Source organism: Eublepharis macularius, chromosome 5, assembly GCF_028583425.1.
Source record: "Eublepharis macularius isolate TG4126 chromosome 5, MPM_Emac_v1.0, whole genome shotgun sequence".
NCBI classification, from domain to species: domain Eukaryota; kingdom Metazoa; phylum Chordata; class Lepidosauria; order Squamata; family Eublepharidae; genus Eublepharis; species Eublepharis macularius.
This window is the reverse complement of record NC_072794.1, coordinates 11,019,610-11,036,894: the sequence shown is the minus strand read 5'-3', so window position 1 is coordinate 11,036,894 and position 17,285 is coordinate 11,019,610. Positions and strand designations below refer to the sequence as shown.

At 47.8% G+C, this 17,285-nt stretch overlaps 1 protein-coding gene across 1 annotated transcript in view; it reads left to right on the top strand.

Annotated features, from left to right (window-relative positions):
* The first annotated feature begins 6,905 nt into the window (after positions 1 to 6,905).
* Positions 6,906 to 17,285, top strand: part of MKNK2 (MAPK interacting serine/threonine kinase 2) — a 39,970-nt gene continuing 29,590 nt past the window's right edge. Inside the window, exons 1-4 of the mRNA XM_054981791.1 lie at positions 6,906 to 6,991; positions 8,488 to 8,663; positions 15,076 to 15,157; positions 15,993 to 16,094. Coding sequence (XP_054837766.1) covers positions 8,613 to 8,663; positions 15,076 to 15,157; positions 15,993 to 16,094 — 235 coding nt within the window. The 5' untranslated portion in view covers positions 6,906 to 6,991; positions 8,488 to 8,612. The remainder of the gene's footprint in view (positions 6,992 to 8,487; positions 8,664 to 15,075; positions 15,158 to 15,992; positions 16,095 to 17,285) is intronic.

The window sequence follows — 17,285 nt, the reverse complement described above, 5'->3', positions numbered from 1 at the left end:
TTATCATCCCACTTGCAAGACGTTGACTTCATCGGCATTTTCTGGAGTAGAAGAATGTGCCCAAATGTGATTTATTTGTGAGTAAGCCCACACAGCCTTGCACAGTTACTTGGTGGCAAGGATATTTTAAGGATCTTCATAGAACCATGGCTCCCCCTCACCCCCAGGGTGTGTTACGACCAGGGCTTTTTTTCTGGGAAAAGAGGTGGTGGAACTCAGGACCGCACTTTGGGTCAGCTGGAACAAGGGGGAGTTGTTTTAAAGTTTAAATCGCCCTTGGCGAAAATGGTCACATGGCTGGTGGCCCCGCCCTCTGATCTCCAGACAGAGAGGAGTTTAAATTGCCGCTGGCCGCTGGCGCGGAGGGCAATCTCAACTCCCCTCTGTCTGGAGATCAGGGGGCGGGGCCACCGGCCATGTGACCATTTTCAAGAGGTGCCGGAACTCCGTTCCACCGTGTTCCAGCTGAAAAAAAGCCCTGGTTGCGACAACACCAAAGGAAAATATTAAAGCATGTCATTTGGATCATTTAACTTGCAAGGTGGGTTTCTTTTGCTATGGAAAGAAGAAGAGGGGGCACTTGATCGCATTCATTCTGACACCATGCAAAGACGGGAGGGGGCAGGCTATGAGGGCTGCTGGTGCCTTGGGGCATGCCTCCCCAAGGGCACAACAGTTGCCCGACAAAGTTTACCCTGATGTGAAGTAAAGCAATTATTATTTGCATTCATTTATGTTCAATATTTTGTATCCCGTTCTCTGATCCATTTTTTGAGGTGGTGTCATGGCATGTATCTGAATCCTGTATTCAATCCCATCTGTTTAATAATATTTTTGGGGGGGGGCTCTTTCCAACTCATGTACACAGCCCCCTCCCCATTAGCCAAGCAGCCGTGCCCTGCTAGGTATCAGATTTGGAGTGCTGTTCTTATTTTAAACATTTGATATGTTAACAGCGAGGCCACAGCAAGGACAGGCTGAATGTGTGCATTAGGCCCCATGTGCAGGGATGACTTTGTACGTGATTGGAGTGGCGTGGAGGGGCAGAGGGAAGGAAACAGCCTGTTTCAGGTTTCTCCAAGGGGAGGGAGGGAAGGTTGTGCAATATTACCCGAGATTGCAGCAACACGTTTATTATTGTAGCAGCCCTGCAGAAGAGCAGGGAAATCCCTGCGCTGGCCTTTCTGAACTTCTGAATCGGGTTGGAGGGCACATTTCATGCTCTCTGCCCTGGGATTGGAAAGAGCCAAGTCTAGAGCAGCGACTCATGCCAGGAGGCAACAGGCAGCTTCCTCTGAGAGCAAGAGGATCCGGCTCTAGTGACGGACGCACCATCAGCATCAGAAAACATGGCTTTTGGACCCGGCTGGCATTAAGGGTCTGCATGGATCAGGCAGCTGCAGGCACCGCAGAACCCCCAACAGAAGGGAGGGGGTTGAGGGAGAATGGTTTCTGGTTCACCTCAGTGGACCTCCCTCCCAGCTGGGAACAGGAGACTGTCCCAAAGCTTCCCGGGATGGCATGAGAGTCCAAAGGCCGGGAGCTTGGCGCGATGTTCCGTGGCCGGCAAGCAGTGTGAAAACAGCCAAAGTAGCCCTACTGGATCAGGCCAAAAGCTGCATCCTGTTTCAAACAGCAGCCAGTCAGATGTCATGGAGAAACCCACAAGATTTCCCCTGCTTGCACTCTGGGATCTGACAGTCAGGGACAATCCTCAGAGGTCTCAGTTGCATATCATTTTTATTTATTTACTTATTTATTTATAGTTCTGCCCAGGGCTTTTTTTCAGGGGGAACGCGGGGGAATGGAGTTCCAGAACCTCTTGAAAATGGTCACATGGCTGGTGGCTCCGCCCCCTGATCTCCAGACAGAGGGGAGTTTAGATCGCCCTCCGTGCCACTCAGCGGCGCGGAGGGCAATCTCAACTCCCCTCTATCTGGAGATCAGGGGGCGGGGCCACCAGCCATGTGACCATTTTCTCTGAGGGCAACCCACTGAGTTCCACCACCTCTTTCCCCAGAAAAAAAGCCCTGGTTCTGCCTTTCTCACTGAGACTCAAGGCGGATTACATAGTGTGAGATTAGTACAATCAGTAGCAAGGACATCTCCAAACAGTGTCAAGGACATTTTTTATAAACAATGTCACAGGATTTTACAAAGACATAGCATGAGCAAGGATCCAATACAGAGTTGAAGAATTGCTGAAACAAGATAATCAGTTCTAGGACTGAGATTAGACAACATGAAGCACTGGTGGTACATAGGAGTACATGTTTAAAGCAACAGATAATAAGTAAGGCAACATAGTGGTGAAGTCTGCGGTCCCTAACTCATTAGCGAGACATCTGAGACCCCCTCCCTACAATACTGCCCTCCTATGTGAGTAAAAAGCCTTTTTGAATAATTCGGTTTTGCATGGTTTGCAGAAAGCCAGAAGAATGGGGGCTCTCCTGACCTCCTCAGGCAGGCCATTCCACAGGGTAGGGGCCACCACAAGGAAAGGCCGTGTGCGGGCTGCTGTTGATTTCGCCCATGTGCAGGTTGGCACCTGCAAGAGACCCTGTTCAGATGACCGAAGCTGCAGTGGAGGGACATGGTGAATAGGCAGCAATAGATCTAGCCTCAATTTATTTGTCCATCTAAGCTGGCACTGAACTAGGGTTGCCAGCTCCAAGTTGGGAAATTCCTGGAGATCTGGGGTGTGAAACCTGGAGAAAGTGGGGTTTGGGGAGGGAAAGGACCTTGGCATGGCATTATTCCAATGAGTCCACCCCCCAAAGTAGCCATTTTCTCCAGGTGAACTGGAAACCAGTTGTAATTCCGGGAGATCTCCAGCCACTACCTGGAGGCTGGCAACCCTAGCACCGATCACGTCTTGTGGCAGTGAGTGCCACAAGATATCTACTCATTGCCTGAAGTAGTAACTTTTGTTTAATACGGCCAGTTTCCAAGGGTGATCCCTAGTTCCATTATTAAGTGAGAGGGATAAAAGTGTTTCCTTTATCCCCAGTTCCAGGTCATTTATGAATAAATTAAATAGGATTAGTCTCAGCCCCCATCCCTGGGGGACTCCACTGCTCACCTTTCTCCCACTGTGGAAACTCTCCAATTCTTCGACTCCCCCCCACCTTTTTTTGGGCTAGACCATGAAAGGGCCCGTCCTCTTCTCCCATGATGGATAAATTTCTTCAGAGAGACAGAACATAATAGGATACTCAATATAGTAAGATCTAAACCGTTTCTATATGATCGAATGTGAGTTGTAAATATATGCCATCTTTGAATGTATAAAACTGTGATTTGGAAAACATATATTGAATGTAACATGTGCTTATAGTTACTTATTCTTGTAAAAAGTTGTTTGTATTGTGATTTTGAAAACAATAAACAGAATTTGAAAAAAATATCTTTGGAGAGAGTGTCTTGGGAGATACCTTGCGATGTCGCGCAAATCTCACGCGAGAAAACGTGATCTTCTGCGTTTTTTGCTCGATCTTACGGGTCGTTACGAGCAAAGGTAAGCCGTGTGGAAACGGCCCTAGCTGAACACTTTTTGGAAGGCCAAGTAGGGGCACAGCAGCACGGGAGGCAGGAGCTGAGTGCAAATCCTTTCAGACTGCCAGTATCGGATCGCCAGATCCTGCTACAGGCTCTGTCAATCCCATTGGGAATGCATACACCCATACGGCGGGGAGCATAGGAGGTCATTTTCCCCAGAGGGTTCCCCAAACCTGGAGGCAACCCTGAAAGCTACAGGAGAACATTTCAGTCTCTCAAGACCTCGGGAGTCTCTATTCCTCAAGTAAAGAATTTCAAAAGGAGGCTCCAACCTGACATTTACTGACCTGAGAGACGCCTCTGCAAGTTTGATGCTGTTTATTCAGGGCTCAGTGGAGATCAAAGTTTTCTTTTCCCTTCTGGATGTTAAATTAGCATTGTAAAGATAGAAAGATTGTGTTATTACCTATTGTCTGTGCTGCAGCTCCTGCAGTTATCTTGTGCTCCTTTGAGTTATACAGGGAAATGTCACAGGCTCTCCCTCTTTAATTTCATGGTGTTTGAACTCCACTGTTTACCCGTCTATGTACATCTGCTGACTGAGGACTCACTGCATGGGTCCTGACCCAGTGAAGATGTGGTCCGTGAAAGTGACTGCCACAATAAATCTAGTTGTTAGTGATACTCTTTTGAGATTTTTTTTCCAGCAACAGGTGTGGTTGAAGGATCCAATCACACATAAGGCAGGGCCAAGACAGGACTGCCCCTTTCCCTATATAGTAAACATAAAAGGAAGGTTACAAGCATTGGTAACTTTGAAGTAAGGGTTTCTTAATCTCTCATGAGATTTTTTTTTAGCATGACAGAATCTGAGAACAGATATAAATACCAGGATAAAATTTCTAATGGAGGTCTTCAAGTCTATGCCCCGCTCCCCCTCCCCACCCCAGCTACATTTTCTGACCTTCAAGCCTCTAACCTGAAGTTTTGCATATTGTAAAACTGGGATCGCTGACTTTTTTTCCAGGAGAAATTGTGCCAGACTGCCTCTGAGCATTCACAGAGTGCATTGTCTTACTGAAAGGACTGGTTTTTCTGTTTAAAAAAACAGGACTTGAGGACAAAGTATCTTTTGAGCAGTCACAGAGAACTATTTTTGAAAAAAAGCTGTTTCAAAATTGATGTTTTGGGTACAGTGCTCCTGAGTCTGTGCAGAGGACTGGGGGTGGGTGGGGGGGTGGAATGTGTGCTGGCTCTTTTTTAAAAGAAAAAAAAATCTAGAAAGTCAACCAAGTCAGCCCAGACAAAATGAAAGTTCTTTTTAACAGAAAGCGGCATTTGTGGAACTCACTGCTCCAGGAAGGGTGGTGGTTGCTAACTCAGAAGAATTTATCAAAGGATCATGGCCAGCAATGGATAGTGGCCATGACAGCTGGAGAGAACCTCCCCAATCAGGGGCGGAATGATGCTGGGGAAACCAAAACGAGGATGTGGGAAACTTTTGGACGGATCCTGCAGGGCTGATGATGGTGTGTGTGTGTGCGTGCCTGTGAGAACCTGGAATCTTGGAAGAGGGCATGGGACTGGCACCAGATCCCGCTGAAAGAAGGAAAGCCAGACCACAGAGTGCAAGAACGGGGATGTGTATCCTGCCTGCAGAAGGACATCTGGGGCGGGGGTCTTTAAAAAGGGGCCCTTTGCAGCTGGAGATGGGAGGGGGAGGAGGGAGAACTGGATTCGGCTGATCCCCCTGTTAATTCTCTGCACCAGTGCAGCCCTGGGAAGAAAGGATCCCAACGTGGCTGAAGGAAAGAGATGAGATACTGAGTTCCTGAGGCCTGCTGTGTGCAGGAGACTTTAAAGGAGGGGGGGAGGCTCTTTTTAAGAGGGGGAAAAAAAGATTTTACAAAATTAGGAGGGTCTGGTCCCATTTACCAACTATGTGCTCCGAATCTTAGGTTCTTTGATTTTAGAATGGAAAGGCAGGCTGCACCTACTCTGCTATAAACAGCACCAATTCCCTCCACAAAGGAACTGGGCAAGGAGAGGTGTGCACTTTGCACATGCTCAGAAGCACAGGATTTCCCAGGAGGAAATCAACATTTGCCATCCTCTTTCCCCCTCCCACTCTGTTGTTTTCTCGATGGAGGACAGGGCAAAACTGGAGACACTCTGTACATGCTCAGAGGCACACCAGCCCTTCCTCACCCTTTATTTTGGGGAAACTAAAAGCTGCCAGTCTTCTTTGCTGCCTTTGTTTAGAAGCAGGAAGGAGGAGGTACTCCACCCAACTAAAGCTGCCACTTTCCTTTCCTCCTTCCTTGGATGAGGAGTAGGGTTGCCAACTCTGCATGGGAAATTCCTGGAGATGAGGGGGTTGAGTAGGGTTGCCAACCTCCAGGTAGGGCTTGGAATTCCCTTGGGGAAAAAATGACTGCTAATAACAACATCAACAACAACTGCACTTATATACTGCTCTTCTAGACAGATTGGTGCCCACAGAGCAGTGAGAGCCATCTAATCTGGAGAGCCAGGTTTGATTCCCCACTCCTCTACTTGAAGCCAGCTGGGTGACCTTGGGCGAGTCATGGCTCTCTGGAGCTCTCTCAGCCCCACCCACCTCACAGGGTGTTTTGTTGCAGGGATAATAATAACGTATTTTGTAAACTGCTCTGAGTGGGCATTAAGTAAACCGCTTTGTAAACCACTATGAAGGACAGTATATAAATCGAATATTATTATTATATATATATAACAAAGTCACTGTTATTATTCTCCCCACAATACCGCTAGTGAGCTGGGCTGAGAGGAGTGGCTCACCCAACTGAACTTTTGGCAGTGGTGGGATTCAAACCACCAGAGTGCTGACTTGCAACCCAACCACTTGGCCACTTTTTGAAGACAGACTTTGACATTATACCCTGCTGAGCTCTCCCCTTCCCAAACTCCGCCCTCCCCAGACTCCAACCCCAAATCTCCAGGAATTCCCCAACCTTGAGTTGGTAACCCTAGGATGGTTTGGGGAAGGACCGCCCTCGACTGGGGGAAACCGATCTCGGTCACCGGGAGGTCAGTTGTAATTCCGGGAGATCTCCAAGCCCCGTCTGGAGAGTAAACCAAACTGAAAAAGCCGTGAAACCTAACTAAGATAAAAGGCGTATTACAATTCTCACCTAAATAATAACTTTCTCACTCAATATACTTCATTTTCAAATTGAGTAATTAGTTAGGTTTCACGGCTTTTTCAGCGCGCGCGCGCGCGCACACACACGCGCGCCCTCCGCTGCTGCTGCCAGGCCGAGGAAGGAGGCGGCCCCGGCGGCTCAGCTGATGCAAGCGGCCCTGCCTCCGGCGGCAGCGCCTATATAAGGGGCCGGGCGAAGGGAGCCGCGGATCCTCCCTCCCTGCCTGCCTGCCTTCTCTTCCAGCGGCCGGCGGAGCTGGCCGGGCCTTTCCATCAGCAGTGGCGGCGGCGCTGCGGAGCCCGGGCAGGGTAAGACACCCCCCCCCCCTCGGCCGCCCCCGATCGCTCGGCTGGCCTGGCCGTGCATTGCACCGCCCGGAAAGCAACGCGGGGCGCGATCCTTTCCGCAAAGGGAGGGGGTGGCATTGCAATGGGGGGCGGGGGGCGGGGGGCGGGGGGGCCCCCATTGCAGCTCTTCGGAGCAGATGTTTGCAAAAGCTGCATTGGTTGGTTTCCTTGTGTTGGGCCGCTGCAGAGAGGGAGGGGGTCAGGGGAGGGGGCAGGCATCCTTCACCCCCTCTCCGCCGTCATTGCAAAAAAGCCCCAAAAACGTTTGCAATCCGGTTATATTGCAAGTGATCCCTGATTTTATTGCGCGGGTGTGTGTGAGAGAGAGAGATGGAAGAGGGGCCTCGATCCCTCCTCGCTTAAATCGTGCGTGCATATTTCTCTTTTCTCTCCACTAGTCCTTCTCATGCGCATGCAATAGTAGGAAAGGAGTTCGGCGGGGGGAATGCGTACGCCCCCTAATCCAGGAGGGATCTAGGCAGAGGGCAGGTTTTTTCCCCTGCCCCCAAATTAAAGGGTATGACCACAAAGCCGCCCCCACCATCGCGAAAGGATATCTGCAATGCAGCACCCCCCCCCCCCAATATTGCAGATTTGAGAGGGGGGGGAGAATCTTGCAAACTTTGTTTTTCTTTTTATAAGGTTCCAACTTTTTCTCCAGTGTCCCATCAAAATGATTTTGGGGTGTTTATTGGTTTGCAGAAGGGGTGTCCCCCCCCAACTGTCAGTTTTGCAAAAAGGGTGTTTTTCAGCTGTTTGTGTGTGTGTTTGTGAATCCACTGTTCACGCCCCCCTCCGTCTCTGCACGGTTTAAATGGATTCATCAGGGGAACAAAGATGATATTGGCGTATTTCTGCACATTTCCGTGCCCAGAGATTTGTGAACTGTTTATAGAATAAAATCAGTGTTTCTCCCTTCTTCACGCCCCCATTGCAATAATGCACAAAGGAATCAAGACCCCCGCCCCCCCCCCCTCTGTCCTGAAAAATCTTTCTTTGTAATAATGGCTGACTGTTTAAAAACAGGGAGACCAGAACTACAAATACGTAAATTTGAAGGGCATTTTGTTTTTAAAAAGAGGATTTTTGACAAAAGGGGTTCTTTCTAGGCCAGGGAACATGTCTGTTTCTCACAGTGCTCCTGCCTTGATTTTTCTTTTCTTTTTGCACATTCCCAGGCCACAGCTGTTGTATTTTTCAGGATGGGCTGCAGGTACCACAACTCTGCCCCTGTTTTTTTTTTTTTTGCAAAAGTGTTGTGGATAGGTTGGGGAGGGGCGTATTATTTCTCTCCTTTCTCCTGACTTTCTCTGTCTTGTCCTGACTTCAGAAGTCCAGGATTCCTGGAAGTTATTTATTTATTTTGCGATTCAGATTTTTCAAGCTGCTTCATGTATCCAAAGATTTCTATTTCAGCATGATTAATCACTCTCCTGTTTTCTTTCCACTCCTTATAGGATCTCCAGCAAGAGCTCTGGATTAGCTCCAGATTGCCCTCCTTCTTGCTCTCTTTTATTTAATTTCCCCATATTTTTGATTTTTTTCTTTTAAAACACTCCTTCCCGAATTTTAAATTCTCAAGATGGTGCAGAAGAAGACAGCTGAGCTACAAGGTTTCCATCGCTCCTTCAAGGTAAAGCCTCCTCTATTTTGAATAAAAGTCAAATGGGGCTCGTCTGTGATAAATACCTCTTTTCAGATGGGGCTAAGTTTCAGTTCTGGTTAAAAAGCCTTTGGGGGAAGTTCTTGTTTATATCTTCCTTGGTCACACAAAAGTGCGAGTGAGTTTTATTTTCTGCTTTTCAGTTTAAAAGGAAGCCGATATGGAACTGCAACTAGTTTGTTTGGTGCGTGCGAGATTTGGGGGTGGACATCTGGCGGGCAGGAAAGATGGCTAATCCTTGGCAGGGTGTAAAGGAGAAGGGGGCGGGGGCAGAAATAATTGTGGTGGAGAGGTTTATTCTTGCAGCATCTGCTCCTCTCCGGATCTGTGAGATGTTGCATCATCCCGGCTGCAGGATTTGGGAAATCCCTGTCACCCCTTAAGAGTGCAAAAAATGTGGGCTACAAATTGTGGATTTTATTGTGCTGTGTTGGGCTTCTGTGTTCTCTGTACGGCATGAAAGGAGATTCTTGGCCAGCGTTTGGGCTGTGGGAATAGTAGATGGTCCTGTGAGGATTATACAGTGATATGTGGGAACGCAGTAAGAGGAACGTTGTTTACTTCATGTATGGGGTGCCAGTCTCCCCAGCAGAGGCCTGAAGCGGGTTACGTTGCTCTTCTCATCTTCATTTTAATCCTCACAACAATCCAGTAGGGTAAATTAGGCTGAGAGTTTGTGGCTGGCCCAGAGTCAGCCAGCGAGCTTCCATGATGGGAGTGGGGATTCGAACCCGAGTCTCTCCGATCCTAGACTGACACTTTAACTTCTACACCTCACTGGCCAGGTTGCATGTGTCTGGCCCAGGCTGGCTTCTCAGATGCGATGTGTTCCTCTGTATGTTTCTTTTCTGGCTGTGAGGCAAACTTTACAAATTCTGTGCCTTAAAAATTTTTCAAGGGGAATAGATCCTAACTTGATTATGGTGCCCCCTCCCCCTTAGATGTGACGGAATGGACTAGCAGCTTGTGAGATTGGTTACAGAATTTAGTTTACTAAGGATCCCAGTGGGGTGCGTGTTTTAATCCTGATTCCAGGCCTTACAGATGCAAGTGGCAAGGGGCAGTGGTTGTATAAGGTTACAGCTGGGCTTCAGGGCCTCTCTTCGTACCTCTGTCTTCCTGTGAAACACGAGAACCCTGCCAAAAAAGTTGAAGTCAGACCCCCGCACCTCCAGCTGAATTTATATAGTTTGTATGCTCTGAAGTAACTGGGTAGACTTGGCCCCAAATAATACAGGTTGATTTCACTGCCTGCAGGTTTTCGTGTTCTCCAGTTATTGGAATTGTCAGTTTATATGATTCAGAGTTGGAAGGAGAAAGAAATCACTTCTGAGGTCCTTTGCCTGTTGGCTTTGGCACAGGACAGCACCCCAACTGCAGCTTTTGCGCCCTGCTTTTCCATTTTTCTGCATACTTGTGCCCATTTTACAAATGGGATAACTTAGTCTGAGGAGCATCTTGGCTGATACAGAGTTTGAGAAATGGTGTTTCACCTCTGCGGCCACAGCAGAGAACGCCGTTCTGCCTGAGAGACGGCTCCAAAGTGGGTGCTCCCTGGCATGTTAATTCCTCCCCTGGAGGGCTGGTGCATACGCAGAACCACAAGGACGGATCCCGTGTTTTGTCTGTTCTTTCTCGACTGTCTGATGATCACATCCTGTTGCTGGTGGTAGCTCCTAATTATGGGATGCTGTCGTCCTACTTGGGAGTTCTGGCAGCGCGAGAGGGCTGGCCCTGCCAGACACCAAGCTAGACCTGTCAAGCTGGTTCTGACTCCGAAATAGACGTTGTTATGGCTTGTGTGTTTAGGGCTTTCCCCAGGGACTCAGTCCCTGTGGCCTGGGGGCTGTGGGCAGAGTTTGTCTCAGTCCTGGATAGACAGACAGAATTAATCCTTGTTACTGGAGCAAAAGGCTGAAGGCGGGCAGACAATCTGGATATACATTTGACAGCTCGCATAGTGTAGTGGGTAGACTGTCGGACTAGGGTTCTGGGAGGCCCAGGTTCAAATCCTCACTTCTGCCGTGGAAGCTTGCTGTCCCAAACTCTCCGCCTGGCCTACTTTGCAGGATGGTGGTTGTGAGAAGATGAAGGAAGGGAGAACAAAGCCACTCTGCATTCCCAACTAGGGAGGAAAGCAGGCTATAAATAAAAATCTCTGCATTCAGAGGCAGAGAATGTAGTTCTTCAGAACGCATTTTGCCTTCGACCTTGCTAATCCTGAAAACATTTGCTTTGTGCAAAGTGTATTGCCCCTCACAAGTTTCTAGTCCTTATGGCGTCAAGTGTTGATAATATGTTGCTTGTGCTAATTTCAGAGGGGGGGCAGTGGTCCCTCAGAGCTTTCTGCCAAGAGGATTTTGGGTTGCCCTTCCAGTTTGCACGGACACTCCTTGGGGGCCCCTGGGGGCCTGTATCTGGTCTGTAGTGTTCAGGCTGTTCTGCTGAGCCTCGATTATTTTTGTGTCACTGGACTTGCAGAATGTTCGGCAGGTTGGATTTGTTTGCCCGTGCCAAATTTATGGTTGTTCACTTTGGTTAGCAGTCCTGAGGAGTTTTCCAGGGACTCTCCTCTGCTCTGTGGTCTTAGCATGATTAACATTATGGTCTGTCAGGAACGTGTGATCCGAGGCTGGGACCATGAAAGGGTACCTGGAACTGCGTATGCGCAGGGCAATATTGGGATTTGCAGTTGGCAGACCATATGAAATCTTTGGCTTAGTCTAAATACCTAGAGGCCGGCCTTCAGTGTTCGGCTGACGGATCGGGACCTTCTTGTTCCATTTCAGTCTCTCCATGTTATTTTGAGATTGGCCTCCGTTGGTGCTCCTCGGACGAAAGCTGTCACGGATTTTCACTGCAGCCCTAACAGGCAGGCCAGCTGTCCGGTGACTTCCATAGCGGCATGCAGATCTGAACCTGGCCTTTCCTGCTTCCAGGGTGGGAGATCTCTCATTCTAGAATTCTGTGTAGACTTTGCTAGGGTGGTGCTCCCCCTCTTAGCTCTATTTAATTTACATTTTTTGGGCACAGAAAGCATAATTTTAGCTCCACCCTCTGCTTGTGGAGTTGCCTATCTGTGCTGTGTAATTTAAAGTCTGTCTCTGCACTGGATTAAACGAGTCCCCCTTCCTTTTATTTTTTTGCTAGGCTCAGAACTTGTCAATTGCTGAGGCCACATATTTTCCCAGAGGTTACTGAATTGGATGCCTCACGTGGGAGTTTCCCAAAATCTTGGGCCCTCTTTTAAACCTCCAGCTTTGCCACTAAGATATGCAGCAAAATGTATACAGGAATCCAGTGTAGGCTTGATTTTTAAGAATTTTGGAGTCTCCTCTGTGTGTATGTCTGGTGTTAACGAGGCCTTTGGTTTTTGAATACGATGAGGGTGAGGGAGGTTATTTTGCATCAAAAGATATATATCACATTAGAGAAACCATTATTGATAGTAAAGAGTCCAGTAGCACCTTTAAGACTAACCAACTTTATTGTAGCATAAGCTTTTGAGAACCACAGCTCTCTTTGTCAGATGCAACTTTATTGTAGCATAAGCTTTCGAGAACCACAGCTCTCTTCGTCTGACAAAGAGGGCTGTGGTTCTCGAAAGCTTATGCTACAATAAAGTTGGTTAGTCTTAAAGGTGCTACTGGACTCTACTATTTTGCAACTACAGACAAACACAGCTAACTCCTCTGGATCTATGACCCTTATTGATGACGTCTTTAGAAATAAATTTATCCTGATGAGATTCTCTTGTATATCTTAAATATATTTTGGTGTGCCCAAAAAACCCAAAGAGACAAAAATACCCGTGTAGCTTTAAAATATCATGTGGCATTGTAAGGGTTGGTGGGCTGGGCTAAAAGCTCTTGGGTTTGTGTTGGTGAGTTGTGGAGGGAGGGGCTGGTGGGTGGAGGGACCTTTTTACTGAAGAGTATCTGCCATTCGGGCACTGTCGTATCTTTGTGTGTGTGTGTGTATACATGCACGCGCTAACTTGTACACAGTGGTTGGAGTGATGCAACTTCTGTTGTACCTCGTGGTCTGGGTGCGAGGGAAGACAGGGAGGGAGAGGAGGTGGGGCAGTCAGTGTTATGTAACTGCCTTTTGGCTGCCACAATTGCATGGCGTAAAAACAAAATGGGGGTAGCAAGGAACGGATTGTGCAAGCTCAGGAGCACGGAAGGCTGGCGGGGGCGGGGGCGGGGAGCGGGGGAGGAGAGGAAGAAAGAGTTTTTTTTTTAAAAGAAAAGTTTTGCAGGCAAGGAAAAGAGATTAATCCTGGGTGACTAAAGGTGCCTGGTGTCTCATTGGGGGAAATTAGGGTTGGTTCTTGGCTGTCCCAGCTCAGGATATTTGGGGGGGGGGGCTTGCAGAAACGCCAAAGTCAGCTTTTTAACCTTATCCAGCGTATAGAAGAACCGAAGAAACTATGGGATGGGGAGGGGTGATAAAAGTCTAAAATGTTGAGTGTGCTTCTGACTGGTACATTGTTCCCTCTTCCCAAGTTGGCATAACTGTTTCCATTTCGTGATCTTTTGACATTTTGTGATCTTACGGCAGGTTGTTTGCAGCTATTTAAACTCCGCTGCCTCTTGATATATCATCTCTCCCCCTCCCCACCCCGCCCCACACTTCTGTGACTTCCAAGCAAAGCATTCTGGGGCTTGGGGGCTCTCTTATCCGGCACCGCACGGCACAGCAGGCTAGCCGTGTCAACACGGGTGGCGGGGGAACCGGGCATGAAATTTCTAGATAGCTTCCACCATATCCAGCCTATCTGATTGTGGACCTGGCCTTGGCCAGCTTCCCGGGGAGGGTTGAGGGAGGGAAGCGTTTCAAAAAGAGGGAGAAAATTACTTGGGGGAGGAACCTGCCTCCACTCTAACAGATTTCATAACCAGTTGGAAGGCTGTTGAGGCGGCTGGTGAATAAATATTTGCCTCTTGGGTGTCCTGGATTTCCTTGGATCTCTAATTCTGTGCCCACCCCTGATTATTTCCTGGTGATTGGCGGTGGGGGGGGGCGGGGAATAGCTTGCAAATGATGGGTTTGGTGGCGGTTGAGCGGACAGGTGCAAACGCAGCAGGGCACATGTTTTAGTGTTGGGTGGCATTACCCTCGGAGGGTTTGCACAGGGCCCAAACTGAGACCTGGCTCTCAGGGCAGTTTGTAGTGAGCATTGTTTCCAACGCCCATGCAGAGTGGGTTGTTACCATTACTTTGCACCAAGGAGATCCAAGTGATGTATCTTTTGCGGGGATGGGTGGGAGGAAGGATGCTGTTTCTGAATGGTCTTCACTTAACACGTGGTGCTTTCTACGGTTCAGCAAATAAATCCAACCAAGTTGCCATAAGCATATACACATGGACCTCTAATGTGGGACTGATCTTGTTCACTTGGCAGAGGGGGGGCATCTGAGCTGTTCTTGAAGACTGTATAATGCCAAGATATGGAAAATGGTGGAGAGTTGCCTAACTGAATGGTGCCCCATGTTTTAAAAGTGCCCCCCTCCTCGCATGCAGACATCTAGCATATCAGGAGTCTTCATCCTGTTTTGTCTTGATATGCAAGTTTTCTACATTCGGGTGGTAGATGCAGACATGTGACTATCCCCATCTGAAATGGTAGAGCCCTTCTTAGATCATATAATGTGCCTTTGCTGCTTGTGTAGTTCTGTTCTCGGAAATGCTTAACTTGTTTCTTCTCTGCTTGGGATGGCCCAAATCTGGCGGTTGTGTAGATTTATTACCAAGTGGCAGTTTTGGAGGAGTCCTCTGGCAGTTCCTTGCTTTGCCTGTTGCAATTAACTAGTCTCCTCCCAGATTATTAGGGGTTGCTGGTTTGGCAAGCCGGCAGGACGGCGTTCCAGCTAAATCTTGCTGCCTGAACAATGGGTGGCATGTTCTGTCCCACAACCTCACTCCATTTTTGTGGACCAGATTTGCAAACTGCAGAGGAATTATTCCTCTCTGGGGACTGGAGAGCGTCAAGTTTTTCTTCATTGTTCTTTTCCTGGGGATTTCTGAACCTTCTCTGATGTACATGAGTTTCCTACAAATTCACCTAAGTGCCTAGTCCTCAAGCATGTACACTTAGGTACATATTTTTCTTTTGTTATTTTCTGGTCCAAAGTAGCTGTCTTTCAATTGCTGTATCTGGTTACCTGCAGACATGTCTTGCTCTCTGTAGGTGACCAGGGGTGCATCTCCTTAGAAGGTTGATTTGGACAGGGCTTTTCACCCCGATCTGTTAAACAGCTTTTGACAACGTCTAACCATGTTTCTAATTCCAGCCAAAATTTGATTTTTGTTTTGGTGGATTCTGGCTTACACTTGTGTGTGTATGTCTCTCTCTCTCTCTCTCTCTCTCTTCTGGCAGGGCCAGAATCCGTTTGACTTGGAGTTCTCCCAGTCGAATGATCTGGAGTGTGTCTTCAGTTTTGAATGCCCAACCCGCCCTGGTGAGTCGGGTTTTGTTTCGCCAGAAAATAAAAGTGGGTAGAAGGGAAGAGATTTGAATCAAGCAGTTAAAAGGTGACTTTGCAGTCTTGGCTAACCGTATTCAGTCTGTTTATGGAGGACAAGCCTTGATAACAAGTTTGACCAACAGTTAAGAGCAACATTTTCCCTGCCTTTGGAGGCAAGATGAGTGGTTCGCACAGGCAGGGCCTTGTCTGTTGTAACCCCTTGCTTGAAGACTGATGTCTTTGCAGTCATCTGCCCAGCCAGATGATACATCAGCACCAAGCTAAAGTATTTGTTTCCACCCATGCGTTTTTTCTTCATTTGTGTCCCCCACCCCCCACCCCGTGGCTGCCAGATACTTATCGTGACTGTAGTTTTGTATATTTAATTTTACACTCTTGTGTTGCCGTTGGAATTTTGACTGAGCCTTACTGTCATCCTCTGCCTTGGAAAGGCAGGATGTAACCAGGATAGCTAAATGGAACCTCCATGTTCAAGGGCAGCCTAGCTCTGAACAGCAGGTGAAAGGCATGTGGCAGCAATGTTGCCAGTTTTCAGGCTCCTTAGAGGATCAAGTTCTTTGGAAGCCACCACACAACTGGCAGGGGTCTGTTCTTCCTCCAGTGCTCTTTTGCGAATGCATTCCCAGTTTGAGAGCGGATGAAAGGGCGGGGGGGGGGGGTTCCCAGTCTGTGGGTAAAACATCTGAGAAACACTGGAGCCCCTTTGGTTTGCAAAGTTGATGCCTGGAGGGACGTTTTGAGTGGTGTTACATTCCAATGGGGCCTTGTTTCGACTCTTCTCAATTTCGTCTTTAAATCTTGCGGACAGACATGCCTTCCAGCCAACCCATTGACATCCCTAATGCAAAGAAGAGGAACAAGAAGAAAAAACGCTGCCGAGCTACAGACAGCTTTTCAGGGAGGTTCGAAGGTGAGACTGCCGAATGTGGTCTTTCAGTTTATAGCAGCAACAATAACAACAACATTGGATTTATATACTGACCTTCAGGACAACTTAATACCCGTTCAGAGCAGTTTACAAAGTGTGTTATTTTTATCCTCCTGACAATCACCCTGTGAGGTGGGTGGGGCTGAGAAAGCTCTGAGAAGCTGTGACTGACCCAAGGTCACCCAACTGGCTACAAGTGGAGGAGTGGGGAATCAAACCCGGCTGTCCAGATTAGAGTCCTGCTGCTCTTAACCTCTACACCAAACTGGCTCTCAAACTTCGCCCTTAAGCTTGAGCCCGATGTGCCTCTGAGGAGCTGACACTCTATACCCTAACCGGTATAGAGTGTCAGATTAGAATCTGGGAGGCCCAGGGTCCACTTCCTGCTCCACCCTGGAAGTTGTGCTGGGAGACCTTGTGCCAGTCACATACCGTCAGCCTAACCTACATCACAGGACTGTTGTGAGGATGCAAATGGAAGAGAGAAGAATGATGTAAGCTGCTTTGGGTCCCCTTTGGGGAGAACAGTGAGGTGTATATGAAGTAAACAACTAGCCCTCAGTTTTTATTTTAGAAATTTATCATCTGCTTTTCTACTTTAAATGTCCCCAGAGAGCTGCTGTAGCACAGTGGTTAGAAGGTTTGGCTGCGAATCAGCACTCTACTGGTTTTAATCCCACTACTGCCATGAGCTCAGTAGGTTGTCTTGGGTGAGCCATTCCTCTCAGCCCTGGCTCCCCAGCTGTATTGTGGGGATAATAATAACACTAACTTGTTCATCGCTATGGGTGAGGCACTAATCTGTCTCGAAGAGTGGTATATATGCGCTATTATTATTATTATTTTTTACCAGCTGAGGGAAAGAATTGTGTCCCCCACAGAACATTGGAAATGAGATCTTTGCGATTGGGCCTGTTAGGAGAGGTCAACAGTCTGGAACAAAATACATATATGTTTTTAAAAATTAAAACAGCTACTTTATGTATTTTATGTAAATATAAATATTTAGTAAATTAACTGTAACATGTAAGTAAAAAATCACATTCTTCCATACTTTAAAGTTGAGAACATCACACCTCAGGTAAATAAACTTTCAAAATTTTCAAAACATACACATTTCTTAAACGTCTAGTTAAGCCTTTTCTCTGCAACCATGAGTGCTAGAAACTTCAG